Consider the following 27,940-nt stretch of genomic DNA (forward strand, 5'->3'; position numbering starts at 1 on the left):
CATAATAATTATGTACAAATAGATAAATGGGTCCTAACTTTTATTTTTTTACTTTTCAACCAATTTTACACGTTAGGAATCATATATACTAGAACTATAGCTTACTCTTCTCATTAATTTTAATCAGCAATATATTTTTTATAGAAATGAGTAAATAATTATGTGATTGATTAGAAATGTGTTATTTAATAGACAATAAATTCAATTGAATAATATAAATAGATATTATTAACAATTTTATTTTGATATATTGATAATGAGATGTTTTCGTTTTAAAAAGAATCTGCAAGTTTTCCCCTGCTGCATTTTCTGTATCTCTACAAACTCGCAGAATAAGGTAGCTTCAGTAAGCAAATAAAGGGCTTTACTTGTCGCCTCTGTTTACTTACGCCCTAACTAAACTTAATACGGCCCGTAAATTTCACTATGCTTACACATCCTTAAATAAGTATCTGTAATCCTTGCTGAAAATATATGTATGTATGCATAAACACATATGTTTTTAGTATTTAAAATTTAATGAATACGGCGGAATTTCAATTAATTAACCCCAAGGAAATTATAAATGGAACAGTGTATTCGGTAACGTACCTACCATATCAACTTCGCCATTTTTTAAATTATAAAAAATATCTAATTATTTAATTCTTGATATCGAATAACAACAGTAAAATTATTGTAATAAAAGTGTGGGTGACGTATCCAAGAGGGATTACAGTATTTCGAATTTTCACAATAGATACCTACAAGCCTAAAAACAAAAACTTATACTTTTAATTTAGCCTTTGAGGAGATAAATAGCGTTTATCATTAACTTAAATTGAAAATGTAAGATGTGATCAGATTCTCGAAGAGGAACTGAAATTTGTCCATTTCTCTAACTCGAGATTCAATTTATATTATGAACTGTCTCTTTAATTGAAATTTCTATTGATATACTTTGATACAATCAGCCGAATTAAAAATCATATGTTTTGGTTTTGAACGGTTACTATTTGTACTATTTTATATTAATTTGTCCCATGTACCAAGCCACTACCTTCTTGATGCGGAAAATAAAGATTTTGTTTCGTTAAAAAACTGTGGAAAGCAACCGTTTTGAATTTAATAGCAACAACGGCATTTTTCTGTAGCCAATGCAAAATGCACAACCCTAATAAACGATTAACATTAAAGCTCGTTGTAGTCTAAAAAACTGCACGTCATAGAACTTCTATGAGATTCTAGAACCTTAAATAGTAACAATAGTAGAAAAGTATATCGAAATTTAGGGATCACCCCGGGTGGTAGAAATTAATGCTATGCCACTGGTGTGGGCTTATTAATAACAGGAATACCTAAAGTAGAAGCGAATTCTTTGAAAGGAAAATTAATATGTTTTATGGTAAAAGCGGAGAAAAGTGTAATAATTACAGCTAAATAGATATAATAATAATAATAATAATAATAATGTAGAATTAATAATTCAAACAATATAAAACTGAATTAAACAACTGTTAGTTGTGAGCAAGATAATTGAATGATTTGTATCTAACATATGCAACGTAGACTTGTGGAGCTCCTATTCTCATGAAACCAATTTCTATAAGTAGGTGCCTTACGTTAGTAGGTAAATAGTAAAGTAATGTAGTTTTGTTTTTTCCTTATTTTAATGGCTTCTAATTGTGTATGAGCGTTAAATTTATTTAAATGGCAGGTGTTCTGCTCGATTAGTGCATTATAGGAATGTCCAACAGTATAAGCATACGTTTTCGAGTTAAAAACTGTCGTATAAGTTCACTACACCCGTCTGGAGACCTGCTTTCTCTTGTTGTTTATTTGCGCCGGATATTCCGACTTTTCTCTTCAAGGTTGAAGTTAAAAAGATTTTGTAATGAAGAATCTGCTGCCAGATGACCTTAAACGTCAATGAACAAACAGGATCCAACAGTATAATAATTCGAACTAGCTATCATAATATTTTATCACTTTTGCTTATGTTACTATTTCCATTAGTCAGGTATTACTAATGCGACATACCTGACGTTTTTGCAAATTTTTGAATAAACGTCTTTTTGTGTTTTTGTAAAATGGTCACAAAACAATAAAAAATAAAATAACCGACGATTTTTCAGAGAAAGTTAACAAATGAAGCAACAAGAGAAATTTTTAAGACCTGTATCGGAATTTTTACTTTCATCAGGTTTATTCACACATTAGTTTGATGGGATAATAAAATCGGATATTGCCGTATATTGTCTAAATTTTCGTTTTATACGGCGTAACGGATTTCTGATTATTAATTGCTCATATAAATTACTCTACCGTATTACGTTTTAGTTAAGCCATTGCTGTGTTGCGTACAATTTTAAATAATAACTTATTGTAAGGTTACAGTTATCTATTTCTAACTGTTTCTAAATTAAGAAAAGGATCCACAAAGAACTTTTTGGTGAAATATGCAGCAGACATATAATACAGAGGATAGCGCAGGTTGGAGTCGCCTTCAACAAAAAGAAATTTAGAAATTCGAAAAAGATTGTTAAAGGTGTAGGTATGTCTGGAGCCCGGTGCTGTACGGGTGCGAAACATGGATGGTGGGCGCGGCGGAAAAGAAAAGATTAGAAGATTATGATGTGGTGTTATAGGCGAATGATGAGGATATCGTGGATAGAAAGGTTAGAAATGAAGAGGTATTAGAAAGAATAGGAGAACAGAGGACTCTATGAAAGTCAACAAGAAATGGGCGAGATAGGCTGGTAGGACACCTTCTCGGGCATGAAGGGCTAGTCAGACATATTAGAAGTAGAAACAGAAATTAAAAAGAGTAGATGTAGACCTAGATTACTTTTCACAAATAGTTTAGGATGTGGGATGTTCTAGTTTTAGGGAAATGCGAAGATTAGCTCAGGATAGGAAAGACTGGAGGTGCGTCAATAAGAGAATAGAGGACTTTATGGAAGTCAATAAGGAATAGGCAAGATAGGTTGGTAGGACACCTTCTCAGACTTGAAGGTCTAGCCAGAGACATATTAGAAGGAGAAACAGAAGTTAAGATGAGTAGATGTAGACCTTGATTAGATTACTTTTCACAAATAGTTTAGGATGTGGGATGTTCTAGTTTTAGGGAAATGCAAAGATTAGCTCAGGATAGGAAAGACTGGAGATATGTGAATAAGAGAACGGAGGAAAAGTCAAAAATTGAATTTATTTATTTGTTTTTAAAATATAAACAGGCTTTGAGCCTCACTTGTATTTTAATTAGTTTCGGTTTCGTTTAAGATAAACAGATTAAAATAATGCTCACATTGACTGCGAACTAACAATAAACAATCTTCGCCAAATTATTTCTGTTGAACTCATCAATGTCAAATTGGTACATGCTAATCATAGCGTATGTATACGTCTGGTATGGGAAGTCGGTCAAATTTCTTTGCTTAGAGTCATGGTGACTTATCCTTTCACTATCGCATGACATTTGAGGAAATTGTTTACCGGCTATGAAGTTCATTCAGAATTTAAATTTGTCTAAAGAAGAAATCCATTTTCTACAAATCATTACACTATAAGGTGTAGTAGAATGTGAAAGTTTTTTTATTAGATGTGAACCGTTTAGAAACTTTATTTATTAAAATTAAGATGTTCTAGTTTTAGGGAAATACGAAGATTAGCTCAGGATAGGAAAGACTGGAGGTGCGTCAATAAGAGAACAGAGGACTTTATGGAAGTCAATAAGGAATAGGCAAGATAGGTTGGTAGGACACCTTCTCAGACTTGAAGGTCTAGCCAGAGACATATTAGAAGGAGANAAAGAAACAGATGAAATTTTCTTATTAATTTCTGTTCATTCTTTAGTCGGGCACTTGTAAAACATTTTATAACTTTTTTCATTTTAATTTCCTAATATTTTATTAAACACTGCATATTTTATCATACCAAAGACCTACTTAATGAAAAAAAAGCATTTTTCCTGCGTAAAACAGAATTCGTGAATTGAACAAATAATCTTTATAAATTCTTTCTTTTTAATTGTAAGTGCAACTTGCTCAATCTTTCATTTCAATTTTTCTCACCGTTGAATTTACTGAATATCTACTTAATTATTATTTGTAAATTAATTTTTTCAATAAACAGGAAATGTGCCCATGACTAAGCACTTGTCGCCGGTATAGCTACAGGTACATCTTCAAGCCTACTTTCTCCGGTAAACCACTTGCATTGCCAAGTTCAGTATCCCTACTTTCCTTATTCCAACATAGTACTTACTAAAGTGGGGATCATCTTCGGTATCTCTCGAAGAAGATGTAGATAAAACACTGATTTCTAAAAGAAACCGATTATTTTTTGAAATGCTTTTAGAAATTACTGTTCGTCGATGGAAGTTGTGGTGTTTTTCGTGAAATTTTAGTGTACTGTAACTTTTATCACTGCATTGTGTCTTCGTGCGTGTGTGTGTGCTATTTTATTATCGAAGGACAACATGATAAGACAGGTGAGGATGGTAATTTAAGTGAAGATTAATAGCCGTGGATTTCCAAAACAATGGTGTATAAATGTCCATGAATGTACGCAATATATACATATATATACAACAGAAAAGAAATACTTACTTTACTAAATTAGTTACTTACGTCTTTGCCTATAATGTACAATATTTTTCAGTTTTAGTAACTTTTGATTTAAAAGTGAACGTGATTGTTTTTTTTTAATACGTACCTCTATTCTGTCAAATTCTTCTTCTATTTTTTTAAATCTGCCATTACAATTCCAAATCGATTTTTGAATCGTATGAATATGTAATGTGTCTAACCAGAGGAATATGTTTATAATCCAGGCCCTCTGTTTAGCAACTCTAATATGAATTTGAAATTACAATCGATACGTAATGTTGTATTTTCATGTATTGTTAAAATTCTAACAAAATTTTCAGTTAATGCGTAGCATCTCCATTCGGCAGATATGATTATTTTACTTCAGTTTTCAATTGATCTATTTCTTCTAGTTTTTTGTCATCGACAGTATTCGAGTACCTATTCAAATTTGATTTCTCATACTGTTAAACCGTAAACATGCATTATTTATAAGAAAGACGCGAATAACGAATTTCGATCATATTCTTGTCCTACAAACACGATTTTCATTAATTTGTGGTTGCCCGATGAGGAGAAACTTGCACCGCCTTTCACTTTTATGCGAACATTATTGTTGTTATATTGGCGAAAATTGCAGGATAACGTGTACTGAAAGAAAATTCCCATGATTACGTTAAACTACGTAATTCATCTAATTAATTTCTCATCCCATTATTTTAAATTTTAGTTAATTAAAACTTGGTACTACCATTATCAATTAACAGGTAAATTTTATTTGTGTAGGTGGTGCACGTACTGTTTCTTGCGACAGTTTTACAATGCGCCATCGCAGTTATCAATAGCAGCACATCAAAAGCGACTGACGATGCTACGGACAATACAAAGACCGCGGCTATAAATAAAATTGCGGACTCTGTATCAGCAAGTACGGAACAAAATGGCAATAGAAGAGAAGCTGCCGACCATTCCGGCCCTCAACTGATTGAGGAGACTTATCTTGTACTTCCTAATAACAAGCCAAATCTACCAGTACCCGTTTATGGAGTACCATCTGCTGTTAAATATCCAGGACCTCCTCCAGACATACCTCCGTCTCCATCCATCGTTCCGACTTCGTATAGAGCTCCACCATCTGGTAGTTATGGTCCTCCAATTCCAAATTTTAATAAACTTCCACCACCAATATATCAACATTATGGGCCTCCAGTTCGTCAAGTTTTTCTTTCCTTACCCCAGAAAAATTACGGACCACCGCCATCGAAGCCCGTTAACGTGTTCCTGAAGGCTCCGACGCCATTGTATGGCGCCCCATTTCCGGCACGCCCATTTCCCCAGAAGCCGTTAATAAGTACTTATAAAGTTCCTAAACCAGTTTATGGGGTGCCTCCAAAATATTCTAAAATCCCTAAGCCGTTATACGGACCTCCAACCGGACCCTTAAACACTTATGGTCCTCCGGCTACCTATATCGGTGTACCGATAGGTATTACCCCCCCAGGAAAGGGCTCTTTCGAATCACCTAAAGATTCTTATGGAGTTCCGGTAAAAAATGTTCATTTGCCATTGCATACTCCTAAGCAACTGCCTCCACAACTGCCCTTGGGACCCCCTGGAATTCCTGCTCCACCAACACCTCCCGATATCAAGTATGACGGTTGGCAGCCAATTCCAGGTTTGGTTTCTAAGCCTCCTAGTGCTTATGGTGCTCCGAACGTCCCTAAACATAGTTCCCTTGATTTGAACATCAACAGCGATTTCGTTCCACCTCCGTTAGAAGTAGAAGATCATAAACATAACGGGCAAGGTTTCAGAGATTCTTATTCGGCTCCATTAAATTCAGTTACTGGTTCAGGAGGAGTGGTCAGCAGCTCTGGATTAGCTCTGAAACCTGAACCAGGAGACGACATAACACTTTCGCTTGGGTTGTCATCATTAGGGATTCAAAGTGGACGAGAATCTTTATCGGTTATTAAAAGTATAGATTATGACCTGTCACAGTTTGGAAATTTGCTAAATGTTCAACTTCCACTGCCTGGCTCTTCGGGAGGTTTGATACCTCCCAGTGGAGTTTATGGCGCACCTCCTGCTGGTCATTATGGTATACCATTATTAAATTCTCAAAAAACACAAGTACCTTTGGGTCTAATTCAAACAATTGGGAAAAACGTTGGATTCAACGACGGTTATCACTCACAAGGAAATCAACAATACCTCTCACCTCCAGTAGCTGACCAAAAATACCATGGAGTACCTTCATCCTTTTATAATCCGCCTTTAGAAAATAAACCCATCCCATTTGAAAGTAGTGGAGCAGGAGGAGGAGGTTACCTACCACCTGCTACGATAAGTGATTCTTATGGTACTCCACAATACAGCGAATTAACATCTAGTTACAGCAACATACCTGTTTCTTATGACTTAACATCTTCTGTACCGGGACATATACCAATATCGCATAACAGTAATGGCGCTCATATTGGTTCTGATGAAAACTGCGACACTGAAGCACAGATCAATTTGGAAGTGCCCCTTTCAAGTGGATCAGGTTACAGTGGTAACGAAGAAACTGCCGCAGACTTGGAGGTGGCTCTATCTCAAAAAAGTAAGAGCGTTTCCGTAGATCCAAATAATGAAGTGGCAGGAAAAAGTTCATTAGGATCAAAAGAAACAGATGAAGATGCCCATGCAGTATCTATAGCGAAAAGTCTTCATCCCAACTCTGAACTTATTAAATCAAGGGATATTGATCTCAATAATATCCCGTTAAAAGGGTCTCGCGGAACTTACACCCTCTCCATACAATCGAGTGATGGTTCAGGATCTTTGAAGTCACTTCCTCCTGACCAAATTCTAAATGAAGGCATTTTGCAATCAATCTTGAATGCTATTGAACAACCACAGTATAGCGGAATCGGGGCTATACAGCAGACTTATCCACAGCAAACCATCTCATATTTAAGGAAAAATGAAATAAATAATAAGCATAAATTTCTGGAAGAAGGAAAGTTATCTCATTTCAAGGATTCTGACTCTCAAGGTTCTGTGAACACTCAGGTGGTGTTAGAAGCACCAGCGTCTAACAATACGTCCGGTAGCAGTGTAAACCAACCTGTCACAACTCCTGTAGCTCCTTTACAGTTTTTAGACAATAATGAGATCGCCTTTTATTTTCGAAACAATGCAGAAATGCACAACGATGTGAGTAAAGATAATAACAATTCTCCCGCAAAACAAAACAAAAGTAATGAAGCTTACTCATTTGAAAACAAAAACCAATATGAAAGTTACGTCTCGTACAAAACGCGAAATGCTGACATTAGTTATGGTAATATCGGTTCGTCAAACTCCACTATCGGAGGTAAGAGCTTACAATAGAAATGAAACTTAGGTGTAGAGACTTAACTTATACCATTTAATTTATTGTGTACTGTATTCTAGGAGCGAATGTTTTTATATGTTTGTATGCTGTATGACTTCTATACGTATAATTTTTCTGTAACTGTACGTATTTACTGTTATTTATCTAAGGGCATTTTTATTTGTTGAAGAGCGCTGTGTTAAAAAAAATGCAAGTTTTGATTTGTTTGTCATTGTGCTATTTATTAATATTTTTCTATTGTAAATAAATAAATGTATGAAAAATTGCAGTTTTCATTTGTTAAACTGTTTATTAAAATTATATTTTAATTTGTTCACAAAATCAGTCTGATCCATTTAGATTAGTTAAAATACGTTGTGACACCCTGTTTTGTTGCTCACAATTTATTTAGAACGTATTTCAAAAAGGCCTTCAGGTAATTACAAATAATTGCAATCAACACTATCAAGTTAACCCAAACACTTTTTATCACCGTTCTACTGCCTATAATACTCAAATCTAAAAAAAACAATACATTAAAACAATAATTATTTTGAGTTCGTTGCCTCTTGCCTTTGGTTGCACAGAGTCCTTTATATCTGCTACTGCAACCTATTTTTCCACATTGACTGCATGGTTTTCCTCTTGTATAAACAGCATCCCCCGCTACATTTCCACCTATTCCGTAGTTACAGATAAAAAGAAAATAAAAATTTTTTCCTTTTCCGTATTGAGTTCTGCCGCAACCTATGTGAGTTGTTTCAGCCCAAATCATTTGAGTAAAATGTCCAACATTGCCACGTTCGCTGCCATGAAATCGGTCTATGATGGTTTTGTCCATGTACTTTATTTCGCTGTACCAGCCGTTGATGGACTGTTCGATGAAACGTGTACTAGTAAAATTCCCGAAATGCATCTTTATTAAATATAGATTTTGTCCTACATAATTGAATTGTTTAGTTTTTCTACAAGAATCGTGAGGATGACGGAAACCATCTTTCTCGCAATAATTTGCCCAACACTGAGCTATTTTTTCCAGTTCATTATCGTATACCTAAGAAATAACACTTGGTATCGAAAATCTCTATTTAATGAGGAATATTGATTAATTAAATAAATTAACTTACAAGTTCGTGCATATTTGCGGCTTCACCATTGTTACCTTCTTTTATTTTTCCTAGAGCTATTCTATTTCTTATTCCGTTATGAAGTTCTAAAACAAATTTTCTAGTCTGTTTATTCATCCCTAGGGCCACAAAATTCTCCCCACAAGCACTGCTTGGCCCACATTGCTACGGATATGACTTCGTTACCTAACAATGCTTAAAAAATATCTTCGGCTTACCCCTCTTTTACACATTGTGTGAATATCATTGCCACACTGATATTGTTTCTGACAATATTGAGAACATTCAATTGAAAAAAATAAACAGAAAATTAATAAAATTAATCGCCATGTCATTGTCGATAGGAATTTAATTGCAATTATAAATTATACTTTGCTATACCAACACCAGCAGTTGTACGTACTTATGCATGTAGTGAAGAGAGCAGAAACAGTGAACAATATCGCCTAATTATTCATATTGTTCTTGTTGAAGTCTTTTTATCATGATTGATACGGTTATTCTTATTTTTGAATTGATTGAAGTTGTTCTGCCTATTAAGTCACACTCTGCAAATATCACAAGGTAATTGTTTTAACAATGTATTGTTGTTATTAACCAACTGAGAAAGATAATGGCATTGAATATGTAATTTACGCAGTTTCAGCTACTGCTTCTTCGCACAATACCGAATATCTATGCAGTCGTTAAACATTTTTGCTAAATTCGTTGACTGTTTTTACGTCTTTATCTAGAAATAAATTACAAATAAATATTGATGCTTCGAAAATGATAAGGTAATAAGTCATTTTTACCCAGATAAGCAATTTGATTAATAAAAAAAAAAAAGGAATTTTTATTGAAAAAATATTAAAAAAAGAAAGATATCTTCTTGGTGTTTAATTTAACAGTGAGTAAGAGTGCCATTCTTGACGCGTGTAAAAACTACGATAAAGCGATTTTATCAGCGGTTATTGTATTAAAGGGACTAAAACAAAGGGATGCGGCATGGCAGGGCTGTTAGGGACTGTCCAGTATACAACGGCTTTCTATTGATTTGTGGGACAAGCGTCAGATGTGCACATTACACCGCATTGAGTAACCAATACTGCAGTTCCTGCGTTAGACCATCGTCCATTTTCACATTTATATGTATATACACACGTTTATCCCGAAAAAATCCGCAGCATTTAAATTCGCAAAATATACATCAAAAAGCCAAACAAATCATATCACAGATAGTCCAGGCGAATCAGCTAAAAAATACCATTTTTGGAAAAGTTTGGAATAAACCAGATTTTGGCTTGTAAATTAGTAAAAAATTACGTACATAATTAATAAATTTGTGCGCAAACTCACAAGTCTATGGAAGTTTGTTTATTAATAAATTAAGGTCCTTTTTTTTAAACTTTTTTTTTCTAAAAATTTAACCGATAAAAGTTAAATGAGAACGTTGTTTAGAATTTTCTTCTCGATAAGGGTAGGGGGTCAGACTTTTCAAGGTAATAAATTTTGTTCAATAAATAAAGATTTATCGAGAAGAAACGCTTTCGTGTCCACTTTAAGAAAGAAATTCTGCCTACAATTGCACTGAAGCTTTGACAAAAGAAGTCTTTTTTATAGTTATTAATCTTGCTAAAATTTCACTGATATGGGTAGGAAGAAAAAGTAGGAAAAGAGCGAATATAAAGATAGGAGACGAAAAATAAGAAATGGCTAATTTTCGGATTTTAGGAAGTCATATAAGTCAGGACGGAAGGAGTAGTAGGGATATAGAGCAGAGGATAGCGCAGGGTCGAGTCGCTTTTAATAAAAAGAGGTCACTTTTACACCTCGCGAACGGTTAATTTAGAAATTTGAAAAAGATTGTTAAAGGTGTATGTTTGGAATTCGTCGCTGTACTGGTGCGAAACATGGACGGTGGGCGCGGCGGAAAAGAAAAGGTTAGAAGCGTTCGAAATGTGGTAATGAGGATAGCGTGACTAGAGAAAGTTAGAAATGAACAGATATTAGAAAGAATAGGAGAACAGAGGACTCTATGGAAGTCAATAAGAAATAGGCGAGATAGGTTGGTAGGATAGGACACTTTGTCAGGCATGAAGGTCTAGTCAGAGACATATTAGAGGTAGAAACGGGAGTTACAAGGGGTACAGGTAGACCTAGATTAGATTATTGTTCGCAAATAGTTAAGGATGTTAGTTGTTGTAGTTTTAGGCAAACGCGAAGATTAGCTCAAGATAGGAAAGAGTGGAAGTGCGTGTCCAACCAGTCTTAGGACTGACGACCTTATGATGACGATGATGAAAATATGTTAAAAAATGAAATTAAAAATTAATGAATGAAATTATTCTAAAATAATTAATAGGTATTATAGCTTGATCATTATTTTTCAATTTCGAAGTATTAAAACAATCATATTAAAAATTCGTTCGGATATATACAAAGTGACTCATCTTCTTGAAACCTTCACGCAAATATAGGCATTCAAATTAAACAAACTTGATTAAAATAAAAAGATTATTTAATCAGTTATGGTACTACAAAAGACCACACACACAAACAAACTAGGTGTTAAACGTATGCCATTTTTGGCATAGGAGATTAAAAAATAAAAAGAATAATTATCATTAAGTGTTAAAAAGCAATAGTGGGAGAATTTTATGGACCATTCAACATGAAAGAAATGCAATTACTCCAATTAGCTGTAACAATTGCTAAAATGCGAAGGTTTAGTAGCTGCTATATGAAGCGTAAAAAGTGTGTAATAATTGTTGTACTTACCAGCATATAAAATGAACAAATGAGCATCGAATTTAATTACCGAAGAAATGTAGTATAAGACGTTAGCTTAATAATTAGACGATGTTCGTCAGAGATGTGTGCGTATGAATTCCATAATAAATATTTTAATTCACTTACACAGTTGGTTTAGGTTGTCGGCGAACAATAGTTCCCGGGGGAGGCAGACATAAAAGCAGGGGCGCAGCAGAGTTGCTAGGTCGAAGCTTTAATTAGCGACATTACCCTGTCTACCCAACCCCAATTCACCTTACAATCCACCATCCTTTCACTGTCACCTAATATATAAAGTTTAAGTACCCCTGACACACGTCAAAGTAATCAAAACTGTAGTTTATCTCTAAAAAGCTATTATCATGTACCTACCAGGACTTCCCCGCTCAAATGCAGACCCATCTAATAATGTCCGAACTTTTTTCAAAGCGTTCATTGATTATGGAAATACAAGTGAAAATGTTACGATTCCAAGATCAATATTTTGATAACTAACGTGAGGGCGGTCATATTTACTTTTGCCTCGTACGTACAGAACTGGCTTCCAGAAAACCTTAAAATAATGGAAACCGGAGTATAGCAAAATGTTTTCCTTTAGGATAATAAAACCAGTAGCGGGTAGTACAATTTTTATTGTTTTGTTATATTTTCAAGGTATGCTGATAGGATAAATATATCGCAAAACATTTCTAATAAATATGCTTCATTACGAACGAAAAATACCGCTATACATCAAAAAGTATATATATAAAACGTTATTGTTCACAATACACAATGTTTAAAGCAATTGTTATCATGATAAATGATCAATATTTATAACTCTATGATCATCAATTGAATTAAAATTAAAAATCAGTATCTACAAGGATTATGTGTTACAGATATAACCCGTTTTCAGTTAATACTAGTTTTGGCTAGTTTTCACAAACCCCTTCCATCAAAACTAGTTTTTACTAGTTAAAACTGTTAAAACTAATTTTTATTTCAGTGGAGGTTAGTTTTGACTAGGAAATACTAGAATTCACTAATTAAAAGTATTTTTTTTGTATTAAACAGTATCATTAGTCAAAACCAGTTTTGACTTGGAAACTGTAGTTTTTGTGCAAGGCAAACTGTCTTGGTATTTCAAGTTACACAGAATATTTTTTTGTATAAATAGCGATTAGAATCACAGGACTTTTTTACATGAATATGAAAAGATGCAGTAGTTTTAACGGAAGGGGTTTCACTCGTCAAAACTAATATGTACCGAAAACTGGTTTCTAACTGTAACATATAACCATAAAAAATTATATGACTTCCGGAATAAGATATAATGTCTTCATCAGTTAATAGATTTTACATTTGCTTGGTTTGAATTGTTTACCTACATAAAACTTATAGAAAACTCCTAATTCTAACGATTGTCGATACGTCCCTGATTTTAACGATTCTTGCAAAAGGAGCTGAGTTTGTCGTGATAGAATAAGTGTTTATTTGATAAATTCTGCAGTGTTTAGTTTTAATTAGTCCCCGAAAAAAGAATGATCTGCAGGAAACTCTCGGAGAAAACCAGACCTACTATAAGAAGGCACGTTGCGTTGGAGGGACTCGCTTTGAAAAGCAATAAAAGCAATGAGTAAACGACTAAACTTCTTCAATAAATTTTATAATTAGGCGATGATCAAGCATTTTATCGCATATATACGCAATCTTTTTAGGTCGGAAGTATAATGAAATAGAGTATCTGGTAGGTACGTATTTCACAAACCGGTCGCTTTAGTTTTCTCTAGATAATTTCACAATAATTATTTTATAATGTTACTTGTATCCTCGGGGTTGAAAACGAATATTTGAAGATGCTTGGAATGTTAGTGAAGACCTTTCAGATGCATCTGTCTATGCGTTTTAGTTAAAAGTAGCGAAACATAATTTTCTATCAGAGAGATATAACCCAAACAAAGGAGAATTGATACAGCACTACAGACAGTTTAATCTGCTTTTTGCGTCACATGGAAAATGCTCTTTATATCAACTTAAAATAATCGCTATCTTAGATGGAGAGACCCTGAGGGAAATAATCCCTTCGCAAGGGGAAGACGGAACTACATTTCTGCTTTAGAAATGTCGAATAGGTTTTCTATTGTACATATTATACATATAAAAGAATAATAATAGTGTGTTTTTTTTTGTAAACAGTGAGTACACGTTCCAGTGTTGTTTGGTACGAAGATAATCAATTAAAATTTGGGTTCTGCGAGGTGGAACATTTCTGGTCGTTAGTATATATGTACGAGGGTGGATTGATAAGTTTCCGGCCTAACCAAGAGATGACGCCACTAGGCCTACCTTGAGGTGACATTCTATAGTACCATCCTTGGATAGCTTGTAGCTATAGTTTCAGCCCGATCTCCTTGCTAGTGTAGGTTTGACAGCACGCTGAACAAGACGCCTCTGTGGTTTTCGTAAAAATGGAAAAGCAGGAAAATCGTGCTGTCATCAAATACTTTTATTTGAAGGGGTTAACGCCGAAGGAAATTAAAAAAGAGATGGACTCAACACTGGGGACATCCTCCCCGTCATATTCAACCGTTAAGCAGTGGGTTTCCGAGTTTAAAAAGGGTCGTGTGAGCACCTCTGATGGGCCTCGCTCAGGACGCCCCGTTGAGGTCACAACTCCAGATATGATCGAAAAAATTCATCAAATAGTGCTGGGAGACCGCAGATTGAAAGTGCGTGAGATAGCTGAGACCTGTAAGATGTCATATGAACGTGTGCAACATATTTTGCACCAACATTTGCATATGGAAAAGCTCTGTGCAAGATGGGTGCCGCGTTTGCTAACAGTCGACCAAAAATTGATTCGAAAAAACATTTCTACCGCAAATTTGTCATTGTATAAGCGTAATCCAAGCGAATTTTTGCGTCGATTCGTAACCGTTGACGAAACGTGGGTCCACCACTACACTCCTGAAACCAAAGAACAGTCTAAACAGTGGATTGGACCAGGGGAACCAACTCCAAAGAAGGCAAAAACAATTTTTTCGGCGAACAAGGTTATGGCTACTGTTTTTTGGGATGCAAGAGGTATTATATACATTGATTACCTTGCAAAGGGTAATACTATCACTGGTCAATACTACGCAGACTTATTGCAACGTTTGAGCCACGAGGTGAAAATTAAACGACCTCATCTGGCGAAGAAAAAAATCTTGTTTCATCACGATAACGCACCAGCGCACACGTCAATCGTTGCGACGGCTAAAATCAACGATCTAAAGTTTGAATTGATGCCGCACCCTCCTTACTCTCCAGACCTAGCCCCGAGTGACTATTTTCTGTTCCCTAATCTCAAAAAATGGCTTGGCGGTAAGAGATTTGCGGACAATGAAGAAGTAATCGAAGCTGTAAATGGTTATTTTGAGGAGCTTGACGAATCAGTCTATAGAGATGGCATTAATAGACTGGAACACCGCTATGAGAAATGTATCAGCCTTGGAGGAGATTATGTTGAGAAATAAAAAAAAAAAATTTTAAAAACCTTGTTTTTCTTGGTCAGGCCGGAAACTTATCAATCCACCCTCGTATGTATTTGGTGGGATGACGATATCGAGATTTTTTAACTGGTTTGAAAGAGTATTTAGCGGGATTGGATAAAAATGAGTTGTTCAAACGACGGAGGAGGACGAAGGAGCGTGAGCAAAACGCGCAAAGTCGCTCATTAAGACATGCAAATGAAGCCCATTTCAATTCATGGGGTACAATATCGAGGCAAAGTTAGCCGCCGCAAAAACCGACGGTGTGGAAGAAAATTCGTCGCCCCTGAATCATACCACTTATTTTCAGATACATGTATTCGCAACTTTCATTTTGTAAAATGTCATGTACCATAACTACATGGAGAAGAAAATTATAGAAAAATTGCCATGCTTGTCACCATAAAGTGCATAGTAATTTTTCTATTGTCAATCAAGGCACTCCAATTATGAGACAGCACGACCCTAATGACATATCCGCCTGGATCCTTAATCCGCCCTTGCCCAGTAGTTGTGTGTCAACATCCTAGAATCCTGTTTTTCTTTATACCCTTATATATGATTTATGTTTGAGATATGGTCTTAAAGGATTATGTTAAAAATGTCGTTGATAAAAAAAGTTAGAAATGAGGAGGTAGGCGAGATAAGTTAGTAGAACGCTTTCTTAGGCTTGAAGGATTAGTTAGAGTCATATTAGAAGCAGAAACAGGAGTAAAGAGGAACAATGGTAGACCTAAGTAAGATTACTGTTTGCAAATAGTTAGAGATATAGGAATGCTGAGATTAGCCCAAGATAGGAGGAAGTCGAGATGAGTGTCCAACCAGTCAATGGGCTGACGACCCTCTTATGATGATATGATGAATCACGCAGTACTTATTATTATAACTACAGATTAAAGATGTCTATCGAAAGGCGATGTTTATTTAATGTGATTTAAGGTAATGCAAATTATGTTATATAGCGGTCCTTTTCCTGTTTTCAACCTACTTTTTATAGTTCACTTCTGATGCATCCCGTTTTATGGTCCAGTAGTACTGTGCCAATATTCCAGAATCCCATTTTCCTCGATATCTTTATACATGATTGATGATTGAGGTGTGGTATTATAGAAGGTTGTTAAAAATAATGTGGATAGTGAAGGCAAGAAATGAGGAAGCAGTAGAATGAGCTGCAGAACAGAGAGTGTTATGAAAGTCAATAAGAAATAGGCGAGATAGGTTGGTAGGTGAAGCGGCGCTGTATGGGTGCTAAACATAGACGGTGGGTGCGGTGGGAATAAAAAGGTTAGAAGCGTTCGAAATGTGATGTTACCAGGCGAATGATGAGGATACCGTGGATAGAGAAGGTTAGAAATGAAGAGGTATTAGAAAAAATAGGAGTGCAGAGGGCTCTAAGGAAGTCAATAAGAAATAGGCGATATAGGACAGTAGGACACCTTCAGACAAATTTCAGCATTTAAGACAATTAATGTGTTGATAAATAGAAATATTTGAGCTTAGAAGCATTAAAAAACGCAAGTATCAGATTAAATGAGGATTACCAAGAGCAAGACTATGATCAAATGTAGAAGTATTTGAACAAGACTAACACCGAATAAGCAAGACCAAGATCAGACTGATATAGTCTTGGTCTTGAACATGCTTTGCTTATCACTAATGATGATAAATAAGCTAATACTATTTTGTTTTTAGTTTGCGTTTTAATAATGTGTAGATAGTTATCTTTTAACTTTCCTCCCACCTTCTTACTTCCTTTATTTCGGCTTCTAACCCCTGATTCATTTACATAAAAATGCAGTAAAACAGCAAAAAACTACTGCTTTGTACTGTATCATCGTTTATATCACCATATCCTTACTTTTCTTGTTACATTATCCAACGACGAGTTTTCTCACTAGCGTAATAACGTTAACTATTACGCAAGAGTGGTGTGAAAGTATTTAGTGTGTTTGGTGAAATAATAACAATTTATACAGTCGTTTTAAAAGGTGAATAGCATTCAATTATGTAAGTATATGAGATAAAGAAGTTTAGTAGTTTCAGTAATTTTCGACAATAACATAAAAGTAACTAGCAGGGGATGTTAATTACTGTCGTGATACTTCTTAAGGCTATTAGAAGTAACAAATATTATCAGTCGAAATTAATGAGTTGTTTATAGTACAATAATATTATTTAAATCAAAAGAAGTCACTTTTATACTTCGCGAACGGTTAATTTAGAAATTTGAAAAAGAACAAAGGACTCTATGGAGGTCAATAAGAAATACGCGAGATAGGTTGGTAGGCATCTTCTCGGCCATGAAGGTCTAGTCAGAGACATATTAGAGACAGAAACAGGAGTTAAGAGGAGTAGAAGTGGACCTAGATTAGATTACTGTTCGCAAATAGTTAAGGATGTGGGATGTTCTAGTTTTAGGGAAATGCGAAGATTAGCTCAGGATAGGAAAGAGTGGAGGAGCGTGTCCAACCAGTCTTAGGACTGACCACCTTATAACGATGGCAGTTTGCCTACGAAATTTGTTTCTTGCTAAGAAGGCTAGCACCTATGCAATCTTTGAGAATTGAAAAAAGTATTTTCAATGGTTATTTTCATAAATTTCCTCTACCCCTCGTTAATGTGTGATACTACTCAGGGTACGACACAAATGGACTCAGCTCAAAAGCACAGTTGGTTTGTGTATTAACTTTAACCTCAATATTTTATTTAGTGAAAGCTGGAGTAGCTTTGCGTCACTGCTTTCCTCGTTGAAATGTTCTCAATGTGTACTCTAAAATACAATAGAATATAAAAATGCTTATTTTATAACCTTAAACTTAACCAAATCAGAATGCTCGTCTATTTGGTTACTTTATCTATTGTATTTTTTTACTATAATAATATCTAGTGTATTTTTGTACTATAATGTTATCCGGTTATAGTTAGATTCTGAGCTGTAGGTTGTGTCAAAGTAGTGAGCGTGTTTAGTGAAATTATTACGGTTTTTAATTCTTCAAAAGGTAAAATCAACTTCAATAATATACATTTATTGTGTAGTTTATATTCCTGTTATATGAATTGCGTGGGATAATATTTTTTGATTATTATTTGTGTATTGTACTGTCGCACATCTGCATACGAAAAAATTTAAGACATCTTGATTTAATGTTTTATACCTTTTTTTTACGAAATATGTTTCTTATATACAATCAAATGTTTAGACAACTCGTATATCTTAATTCTCTATATTAAAAGAGGGTGCACTCTCAGTTGTCTTTGGAATCCGTTGAGAATGGAACAAATAGTTTTTAATGGTTAAAGAGTGATTTCTAGCCCTCAGATTTTGTTTTAAACTAAATGCTAAACGATTAGAGCATACTGAATACAAAAAGTTTTGAGATGAGCGTATTTTTCATTCCTAAGATATGAGCAATTGAGATTGTGATATGCCTGATGCAATATAGCACATTAAAAAATACATACGATATTCTCAAGATTTTCCGATGGAGGATCTACATGTAATATTAAAAAGTTGATTATCTCTAAAGAGCCAAAAACATCCTCTACATTAGGGTGAAAAATAGACAAAAATGTCGATAGTTTTATTCACTGCTTATATAAAGTAATTGAAACACACATGTAAACTTCTTAAGCTTTGTTAATATCAACAAACCATAAATCTGTTACAACCTAGCTTATAAGGACAGTCGATTATACACTGAATAACTACCCGTTGTCTTAAATTATGAACTTTAGTTAGGTAAAAAGCGTTAATTGTATCATAAATTGCATTCTGATAGTAGTTTACCTGGATCTGGAGTGATAACGGATATTCCCATAGTAACTTTTTAATATTAATAAAATTTAGGAGGTCAAGGTTTTTTGTCAATTAGTAGAGTTTTGACAATGTTAAATAAGACAAGACATTAAATATACTTAAAAATGTAGGGATGAGTTACAGCGATAGAAGAGTGATACTTAGTTTGTATAAAGATGAACATCATTAAAGATAGTACAACTGTAGGAAAAGATATGCAGGAACAAAATTTTAGTATACTTAGATTTAAAAAGTAGGGAAAAAGCGAATACACAGATAGGAGACGAAAAATTAGAATAAAGCAGAGGATAATGCAGGGTCGAGTTGCCTTCAATAAAAAGAATTGGTAAATAATATGGTGTTACAGGCGAATAATGATAAAGAAGGTTAGAAATGATGAGGTTTTACAAAGAATAGAGGACTGTATAGAAAGTCAATAAGAAATAAGCGATATAGGTTTGTAGGACACTTTCTCAGGCATAAAGGCCTAGTCAGAGACATATTAGAGGCAAAAACAGGAGTTAAGGGGAGTAGAGGTAGACCTAGATTAGATTTAGTTCGCAAATAATTAAAAATGTAGGTTGTTCTAGTTTTAAGGAAATGCGAAGATTAGCTCAGGATAGGAAAGGATGGAGATGCGTGTCCAACCAGTCCTAGGACTGACGGCCTTCTGAGAATAATGACTAGGTTTCATAAAGTATAAAAACGGATGTTTTTCCAGGCATTGAAAACAAAACTAGTAGGCGGGGCTAATTGTTGTTGAAATCCTTTGGAAATTTGAGAAATAGCTTNGTATCAGATTAAATGAGGATTACCAAGAGCAAGACTATGATCAAATGTAGAAGTATTTGAACAAGACTAACACCGAATAAGCAAGACCAAGATCAGACTGATATAGTCTTGGTCTTGAACATGCTTTGCTTATCACTAATGATGATAAATAAGCTAATACTATTTTGTTTTTAGTTTGCGTTTTAATAATGTGTAGATAGTTATCTTTTAACTTTCCTCCCACCTTCTTACTTCCTTTATTTCGGCTTCTAACCCCTGATTCATTTACATAAAAATGCAGTAAAACAGCAAAAAACTACTGCTTTGTACTGTATCATCGTTTATATCACCATATCCTTACTTTTCTTGTTACATTATCCAACGACGAGTTTTCTCACTAGCGTAATAACGTTAACTATTACGCAAGAGTGGTGTGAAAGTATTTAGTGTGTTTGGTGAAATAATAACAATTTATACAGTCGTTTTAAAAGGTGAATAGCATTCAATTATGTAAGTATATGAGATAAAGAAGTTTAGTAGTTTCAGTAATTTTCGACAATAACATAAAAGTAACTAGCAGGGGATGTTAATTACTGTCGTGATACTTCTTAAGGCTATTAGAAGTAACAAATATTATCAGTCGAAATTAATGAGTTGTTTATAGTACAATAATATTATTTAAATCAAAAGAAGTCACTTTTATACTTCGCGAACGGTTAATTTAGAAATTCGAAAAAGAACAAAGGACTCTATGGAGGTCAATAAGAAATACGCGAGATAGGTTGGTAGGCATCTTCTCGGCCATGAAGGTCTAGTCAGAGACATATTAGAGACAGAAACAGGAGTTAAGAGGAGTAGAAGTGGACCTAGATTAGATTACTGTTCGCAAATAGTTAAGGATGTGGGATGTTCTAGTTTTAGGGAAATGCGAAGATTAGCTCAGGATAGGAAAGACTGGAGGTGCGTGTCTAACCAGTCTTAGGACTGACGACCTTATGATGATGACATAAGTACGTAATTCAAAAGAGCATAAGGCCTTCGGTGTTTTTATTAACGCTAGGTACTTTAATGTTTTAAAAACGTTTCGTCCTTGCAATCATTTAAAAAATAAGTTTTAGTTTGTTCTTTCAACAGTCCGAATCTCTCTGTAATTGAGTAAACAGTGGTGTCTAAAATTGGGAAAAAGAAATAAATTATATAATATTTTTGACAGCTTCGTACATACGTTTGTTCTCAGATATCTCTTTTCCTCTTTGCAGTTTCAATAAAAATCAGGATAAATGTCACTGTGGTTTGCTATATGTGTTGCAGAAGTGATAATATTCTAGGATCGGTCCTGCGACTCTTCAAAGAATGTGTAATATGTTCTAGGTTTTGCGTAACTATTTGAGTGTTAAATGTGGGATTGTGCACTATTTTGCTAACAACATTTATGATATTTAATATGTAGTACCAAATCTAACTTGAACATACAAAGTGACTTGTTTAAATAGATGACATTTATTAGAAACTAAAGGGTTAGTAGAATTGTAGAATAAAGTAGAATTTTCTGAGAATTAACTGGAGGTTGAACAAACTTCGTGTATGTTATTGTTTTAACAGTTATAAATAAAAGTAGGTACACTTTGTACATTAGGTATAGGAAAAAAGGCGTTGGCTTTTGGACGGAGTAGCTTTCAATGTTGTGAAAGTGAAAAGGCTTAATGACGTGTGGAAAGAATCAAAAAGAGTCAAGGAGCGTAAATTATGAACTCTATTATAACAAATGTCAAGGAAAAGTAAATNTTGTTGTTTTATTGTATTGATTAACATTGAACTTTTATTTTTCAGATTTTTACTTGTGAGTTTGAGTGCCGTGGTTGAGGTTCCCGTTTCTTCGAGAAAAGGTAGGATTATTTAATTTGATTTTTTTATTGCGCTTCATCTTCTAATCGCACACTATGTCTTTAGTACAAATATATAAAACAAAAAAAAATAATTAATTCTAATTAATTCTACGTACCAAAAAAAAAGACAGAAAGGAATAAAATAAACTAATTGGTGGTGTTCATTGTCGTTGATATCTGTTGAGAACTGGAAAAATAGCTTTTAAGAAGTAATAAATTTCTAATGTCCTAACAAGAGCTGTTTTCATCAAATTTCTCCCCGCCTCGTGAAGATAAATTCCCGTTGGAAATTAATGTGTATTCTAAGCGCCCCCTTTCTTTAGATCGCTACCTGAAGAGAAGAAATTATTTCTAAACTTTTAATTGATGCAGGAAGTTCTCGGCTTTGGTTCGAGAATACTGCAGCTTCTTTACGAGTAAGAAATAAACTGTTCTCTATTTTTCTGTTAACCTAACATACCTCTGCTAACCATTTAGAAGGAAAGCTTTTACCCTTTGCGCTACTTCGGAACTTTTGCTCCCTTTGTTCTTTCAAAGCGAGAATATACGAAGGCACCAGTTAATTATTCCACACGGTTTTTTTGGTACCTATAAAATACGTAAAATTTACTAATTAGATCCGTCCGTAAAAAGAGTCTAGCATGTTTGTAAAAGGAATTGAAATATGTTGAAGTGATGTGTCACTTGCCCCCCGCGTCATTTAACATTTTTTAAGGAGTTGTCACTCCCTTACATTCATGAATTTACAAAAAAAAGATATCCCCCCTTTAAGGCAAAATCAATCTGCATCTGGAATTTCCGAAAAAATAATTACCGTTGAAAATTTTCCAGATTTAGACTAGCTACGGCTAGTTTATAAAATACGTAATATGACACAGTTGGAATATGGTTAAAAGTTACCTCATTAGGGTGCTTGAATTTTGTGAGAGTATTTAGTTATTTGTTCGCATGGTTGGAACTTGTTATGTATTCAAATACTGTGAAACAATGGGCTAGTATGGTATTAATTAAACCTCTGGCAGGGATGCTGTTATACAGTTGAGGTATGTAATTCATACATTAGGACATTGTTGCTCTCAAATTAGGACGCATTTTATAATCCAAATGGGTTATTACAAAGATATTTTCAAACAAATACATTTTGAGCATTTTCCTTTGTTTGTGGTTAAACAATTAATAATTATGTTAGCGTTATCGATTGGTGGTTGATACGTACAAAGGATGAGGGTGTATGCTAGGTTTTGGATCATAAATTGTAGGAAGTTTCATGAAAGCTAACCCCCCTAGGTGTAGAACGGCAAATTTCAGATAAGTAAATCAAGATAAGCCCCTTTACTTTAAGAACACGGGATAAAATTCCCCGAAGGTTCGGGTAAAGTAAAAAAAGGAAGCTTTCACTAGACTTGGCAAGCGTTAAGACTACACTGAATTTTTCGAAACAAATTTTAAACTCACATATCCTACTATCCTATCTCATATTGTTTTTAGATTATTTTGGACTTCGGTTTTCAATATAGAAAAATGTAATTTGAATTTGTTTTCTTCAACTTTTTGTTGTGTTCGAAGATAATAGAGACATCAATTCAATATCGTTTATCATATATTATACGTATGTTGCTTTTCCGGTGGTTACAAAGAAACTTAAAAATCAAGTTATCAAATAATTATGTAACAACTCTTCTGAACATTATCAGCTTAAGAACAGTTTTACCAAATATACTAAAAGTTTAAACTATCACATTAAACACCATACACAGAATTCAATTAAGAGTAAAGTAATAGAGGCCAATTCTATTATTCTGTAAGTTTGTAGTCAGTTCTTGTAAAATAATAGCCTGATATCTTAGATACCAGTTGTATTGTAACTCCCGCACAACTTTATATATTGGCCAAACTGACACAGCCTTTTAAAAGCGTATCTATTTACAAAATCGATATAAAAAGTAAGTTTGCTGAATACATTATGATTAGTACTCACCACATACTACTGTTGCAACAGACCTTTGCTCTCGCTTCCGTAATTGCAGAAGTTCCGCATACATTTTCACATCGGCTTCTGCATCTCGTTCCGCATTTTTATAACGAAAGCTTATTGGAACTTAACAAAATCTTATTTCCAAATCAATATATCGGAATTATAAAACAAGTCGTAAAAAATTATTAGTTTTATTTGTTATTAAAGAGTTACCTAAAATCATTACACTTCCGCCTTCGCATCCGTTTCCGTTCGTGGTTATACCTATTTTTACCACCCAGGACGAACCCTAAATTTTCTCAATTGAGATGTCTTATTTAAATTGATTGGGATTGCAGTGAAAAGGTACTCATAAAAGCCTACAATTTTAATTTAGCTTTTATTATTAGCATAAATTGGACACATTTGATTGAATTCGGAAAGCTTCATGTACAATATAGCAAGCAAGGATCAGTGAGGTCCACACGACTCAGTGTAAAATATAAAAATAAATAAATATTTATCAAAAAATCCTCAAATTTATCTTTTTTGCGTAGATGTCTCTGTTTCTTCTTGAAGTTTCAGGAAAATCAGGATGATTTTGAGTAACTATTTAGATATTAAAAGTAGGATTCTGCATTATTTTACTATCAACATTTGTAGGATCTAATATACAATGCCAAATGTAGATAGGAACAAAACAAAAGTGTCTTCGTTGTATTGGTAAAATAGTCTGGTAGGCCATTCGTGGTTTTACTTTTTGGTGTTTTTCTGCGATTGTTACGATTTCAGCTTTTATAACCTTGTAGTGTACGCTACGTCATTATATTTTTTCACGATATTTATATTTAGTATTTTATCGATGTAGGAGTCCAAATCGGCTGTTTTCAATAAAAAGCAGTGTGCATTTCGACTTAAACCAAAATACTATAGGGCTAAATGTTAATACACACAAAAGACGGTGCCCTTAGTGAATACGTTCTCGTTGATTGGTCAAAGTTAGATAAGCGACTGAAAGTAAGTTACTGTGTGATATGAAAAAGTTCAAAGGTAAGTGAGTATCGGTGCGTATGAAAAATAATTTCCTGGGAAATACACAATTACCGACTATAAACAAAAGGCGTCAAATGCATGCGTAGCCGGTACGTTGGATGTTGCCTTTGAAAGTTATTAAAAAATCGTCGTCATCGTAACGTAATGAGTTCCATTTGGGCATAATTGCAATTTGAGAGGCGCGAGAGCATAACCCTAGGCGGCGGACGATGCTAAAACCAACATAGCAAGAGAAGGGGCGCTTGAAATAACAGAACGCACTGAGTGAAGTATAACCAAAGGCACGCCATTATACATGGTGATGCGAACGAACCCTAGTAATGAAATTGGCATGCAAAAATACCACCTGTTTTTAATTAATTCGCCCTAGCACTACTACCACTACGCAGTACCTACGTATATTATTTCTAACTGATGAGAAACTTCAAAGACAATCCTTCAATCAACTTACAACTAACAGACTAATTCTAAAACTAATAGTCGTGTAAAATATATATACATAGCTGCATTACAAACAATGGCTTCTCCTCGTAAAGCCTGATTCTCACTGCGCGTCAGTTTTGGATGGTTAGCACGTTTTCGTGGCGATGTTCTCTTACTAATGTAGCGGTAATTACTCTTTCACTGAAAGAAGTAGATGGGGAGATAGAAAAGAAATGGAAAACAAGAAAAGCGAGAAAATAAAATATTTCATTCATGTTTTTCATTTATCTACATTATTGTCACTGTAATCTTTTTATTTTAAATTGTATAAACATTCGTAAGTTTGTACTAATAGAATTAATTTTTCGTTCTTTTTGCTTAATAAAAACCGCTTATTGCTGGGTACTGACGGACTTACGGGCTAGATGTATTCTCATTATCCAGCAACAACCCAACCGTCACCGACGGTCACCGGCAGGCACCATCACGTCAAAGTGTTCTCTCCTGCAATATTGTTCACCGGCAGACGCCCGCTAGCTGGGGGCTGACGGAAATTTGCACCGATAGTGAGAACACAATTCTTTTTAAACGGAATAATACTTTGACGGACGGCTGCTGACCGTCAACTTGCGGACAGTGACAATTGAGCTTGAATTAAAAAAACATTAAAACAAAAAAACGAATTGAATTAAGCTACTATTTGTGGAAACATATGTATTAACATCTCATATCGGATTCATGTATGACCATATCCGTTACTACATGCGGTCTTTGTTGACTTCAATGTTCCAACCGCCTCAACATTTTGGCCGTTGGCCTAAATACGGCCCTATATATTATATGCATGTGCGAAGCACCTCCGTATCCTAATGTAGTAACGCGACTTTCTGCCACCGACCGGAGCGAATCCTGAATTTGCCACATTTACTATTTTCGTAATTAAGATCTTTTATTTACGATTAATTGGTAGGGATTGCAGCGAAAAGGTGTATACAAAAACTTACACTTTTAATTAACCGTTTGAGGAAAGACCTAGCGTTAATTATTAGCGTAAATTGAAAAAGCGTGGGTTTATTTATAAAGTATTCTGTGTACAAACTTGCATAGATACATATATATACGAAGTCTGTTCAAAAAGTATTGCGAATTTTGAGTTTTTGAAAATTATTTATTTATTCATGAATATCTATTTCGTCCCTATCAGATATTGTTCAGCTTATTCTTTGATGCCGTCTTTATCTCCTTAATCGTAGAGTAGCGTCGTCCTCTCATGGGCCTCTTCAGTTTCGGGAACAAGAAAAAGTCACAGGAGGCCACATCTGGGGAATACGGTGGCTGTGGCATTATGAGTGTGTTGTTCTTGCCAAAAAAAACGGTTTGTGAGGAGGGGCGTTATCATGTTGCAAAAGCCAATTTTTGTTCTTTCACAAGTCCGGGCATTTCTGGCGGATTGCTTCGGGCAAACTGCGCAAAGCTTGCATATAATATTCCTTATTGACCGTTATTAGTAAATATTTTTCAAGAAACGCTCAAAACCTTTTCTGTAGTCTTTGCGTTCAAACAATAAAACGAATGTTATGAATTCTTCTGCAGACCATACTGATGTTAGTATTCATACTTTAAATTACGTGGTTATATTGTAATACTGTTATGACTTTTAAATTGCAAGAAATGTTAATAAACAGCAGTTACTCTGTCCAGGGTCTTCGAATGGTACATGTCGAGTCGCTTATATGCGTAATAAATTTTGCGACCTTTTCCAAATAATACAAGATTTGTAAATTACCAAAAAATCATTCAATTTCAAATCAAATTATAATCGCTAAATTCGCAAAAGGCTCACATAATTTATTTGATAAATTTAAGCGTTGGAAATGTGGTGTTACATGAGGATACCGTGGATCGAGAAAATTAGAAATGAAGAGGTATTAGAAAGAATATGAGAACAGAGAGATTCTATGGAAGTTAATAAGAAATAGGCGAGATAAGTTGGTAGAACACCTTCTCAGACATGAAGGGCTTAGTCAGAGACATATTAGAAACAGAAACAGGTGTTAAGAGGAGTAGATGTAGACCTAGATTAGATTACTGTTCACAAATAGTTAAGGATGTGGGATGTTCTAATTCTAGGGAAATGCGAAGATTAGCTCAGGATAGGAAAGACTGGAGGTGCGTGTCTACCTTATGATGATGACATAAGTACGTAATTCAAAAGAGCATAAGGCCTTCGGTGTTTTTATTAACGCTAGGTACTTTAATGTTTTAAAAACGTTTCGTCCTTGCAATCATTTAAAAAATAAGTTTTAGTTTGTTCTTTCAACAGTCCGAATCTCTCTGTAATTGAGTAAACAGTGGTGTCTAAAATTGGGAAAAAGAAATAAATTATATAATATTTTTGACAGCTTCGTACATACGTTTGTTCTCAGATATCTCTTTTCCTCTTTGCAGTTTCAATAAAAATCAGGATAAATGTCACTGTGGTTTGCTATATGTGTTGCAGAAGTGATAATATTCTAGGATCGGTCCTGCGACTCTTCAAAGAATGTGTAATATGTTCTAGGTTTTGCGTAACTATTTGAGTGTTAAATGTGGGATTGTGCACTATTTTGCTAACAACATTTATGATATTTAATATGTAGTACCAAATCTAACTTGAACATACAAAGTGACTTGTTTAAATAGATGACATTTATTAGAAACTAAAGGGTTAGTAG

The 27,940-nt window shown here is 34.5% G+C and overlaps 2 protein-coding genes across 2 annotated transcripts; one reads left to right on the forward strand and one right to left on the reverse strand.

Moving 5' to 3' along the window:
- The first annotated feature begins 4,229 nt into the window (after window positions 1-4,229).
- Window positions 4,230-8,118, forward strand: LOC108737613. Its single transcript, XM_018470558.1, has 2 exons — window positions 4,230-4,471; window positions 5,355-8,118. The coding sequence occupies exons 1-2, from the start codon at window positions 4,460-4,462 to the stop codon at window positions 7,944-7,946; spliced, it is 2,604 nt and encodes an 867-aa protein (XP_018326060.1). The 5' UTR covers window positions 4,230-4,459; the 3' UTR covers window positions 7,947-8,118.
- Window positions 8,119-8,219: 101 nt separating this feature from the next.
- On the reverse strand, window positions 8,220-9,672 carry LOC108737614 (venom allergen 5-like). Its single transcript, XM_018470559.2, has 4 exons — window positions 9,275-9,672; window positions 9,057-9,221; window positions 8,503-8,983; window positions 8,220-8,448 (listed from the first exon to the last, which is right to left on the reverse strand). The coding sequence occupies exons 1-4, from the start codon at window positions 9,389-9,391 to the stop codon at window positions 8,327-8,329; spliced, it is 885 nt and encodes a 294-aa protein (XP_018326061.1). The 5' UTR covers window positions 9,392-9,672; the 3' UTR covers window positions 8,220-8,326.
- Between the last annotated feature and the right edge of the window lie 18,268 nt (window positions 9,673-27,940).

The sequence above is a fragment of the Agrilus planipennis genome, unplaced genomic scaffold, assembly GCF_000699045.2.
Source record: "Agrilus planipennis isolate EAB-ADULT unplaced genomic scaffold, Apla_2.0 scaffold15, whole genome shotgun sequence".
Classification (NCBI taxonomy): domain Eukaryota; kingdom Metazoa; phylum Arthropoda; class Insecta; order Coleoptera; family Buprestidae; genus Agrilus; species Agrilus planipennis.

Coding starts and splice junctions, on each gene's coding strand:
- LOC108737614 (XM_018470559.2), bottom strand. CDS start 9,391: ATGACATGGCGATTAATTTTATTAATTTTCTGTTTATTTTTTTCAATT. Junction 9,222..9,274: donor ACACAATGTGTAAAAGAGGG/GTAAGCCGAAGA, acceptor TCATATCCGTAG/CAATGTGGGCCAAGCAGTGC. Junction 8,984..9,056: donor CCGCAAATATGCACGAACTT/GTAAGTTAATTT, acceptor GTTATTTCTTAG/GTATACGATAATGAACTGGA.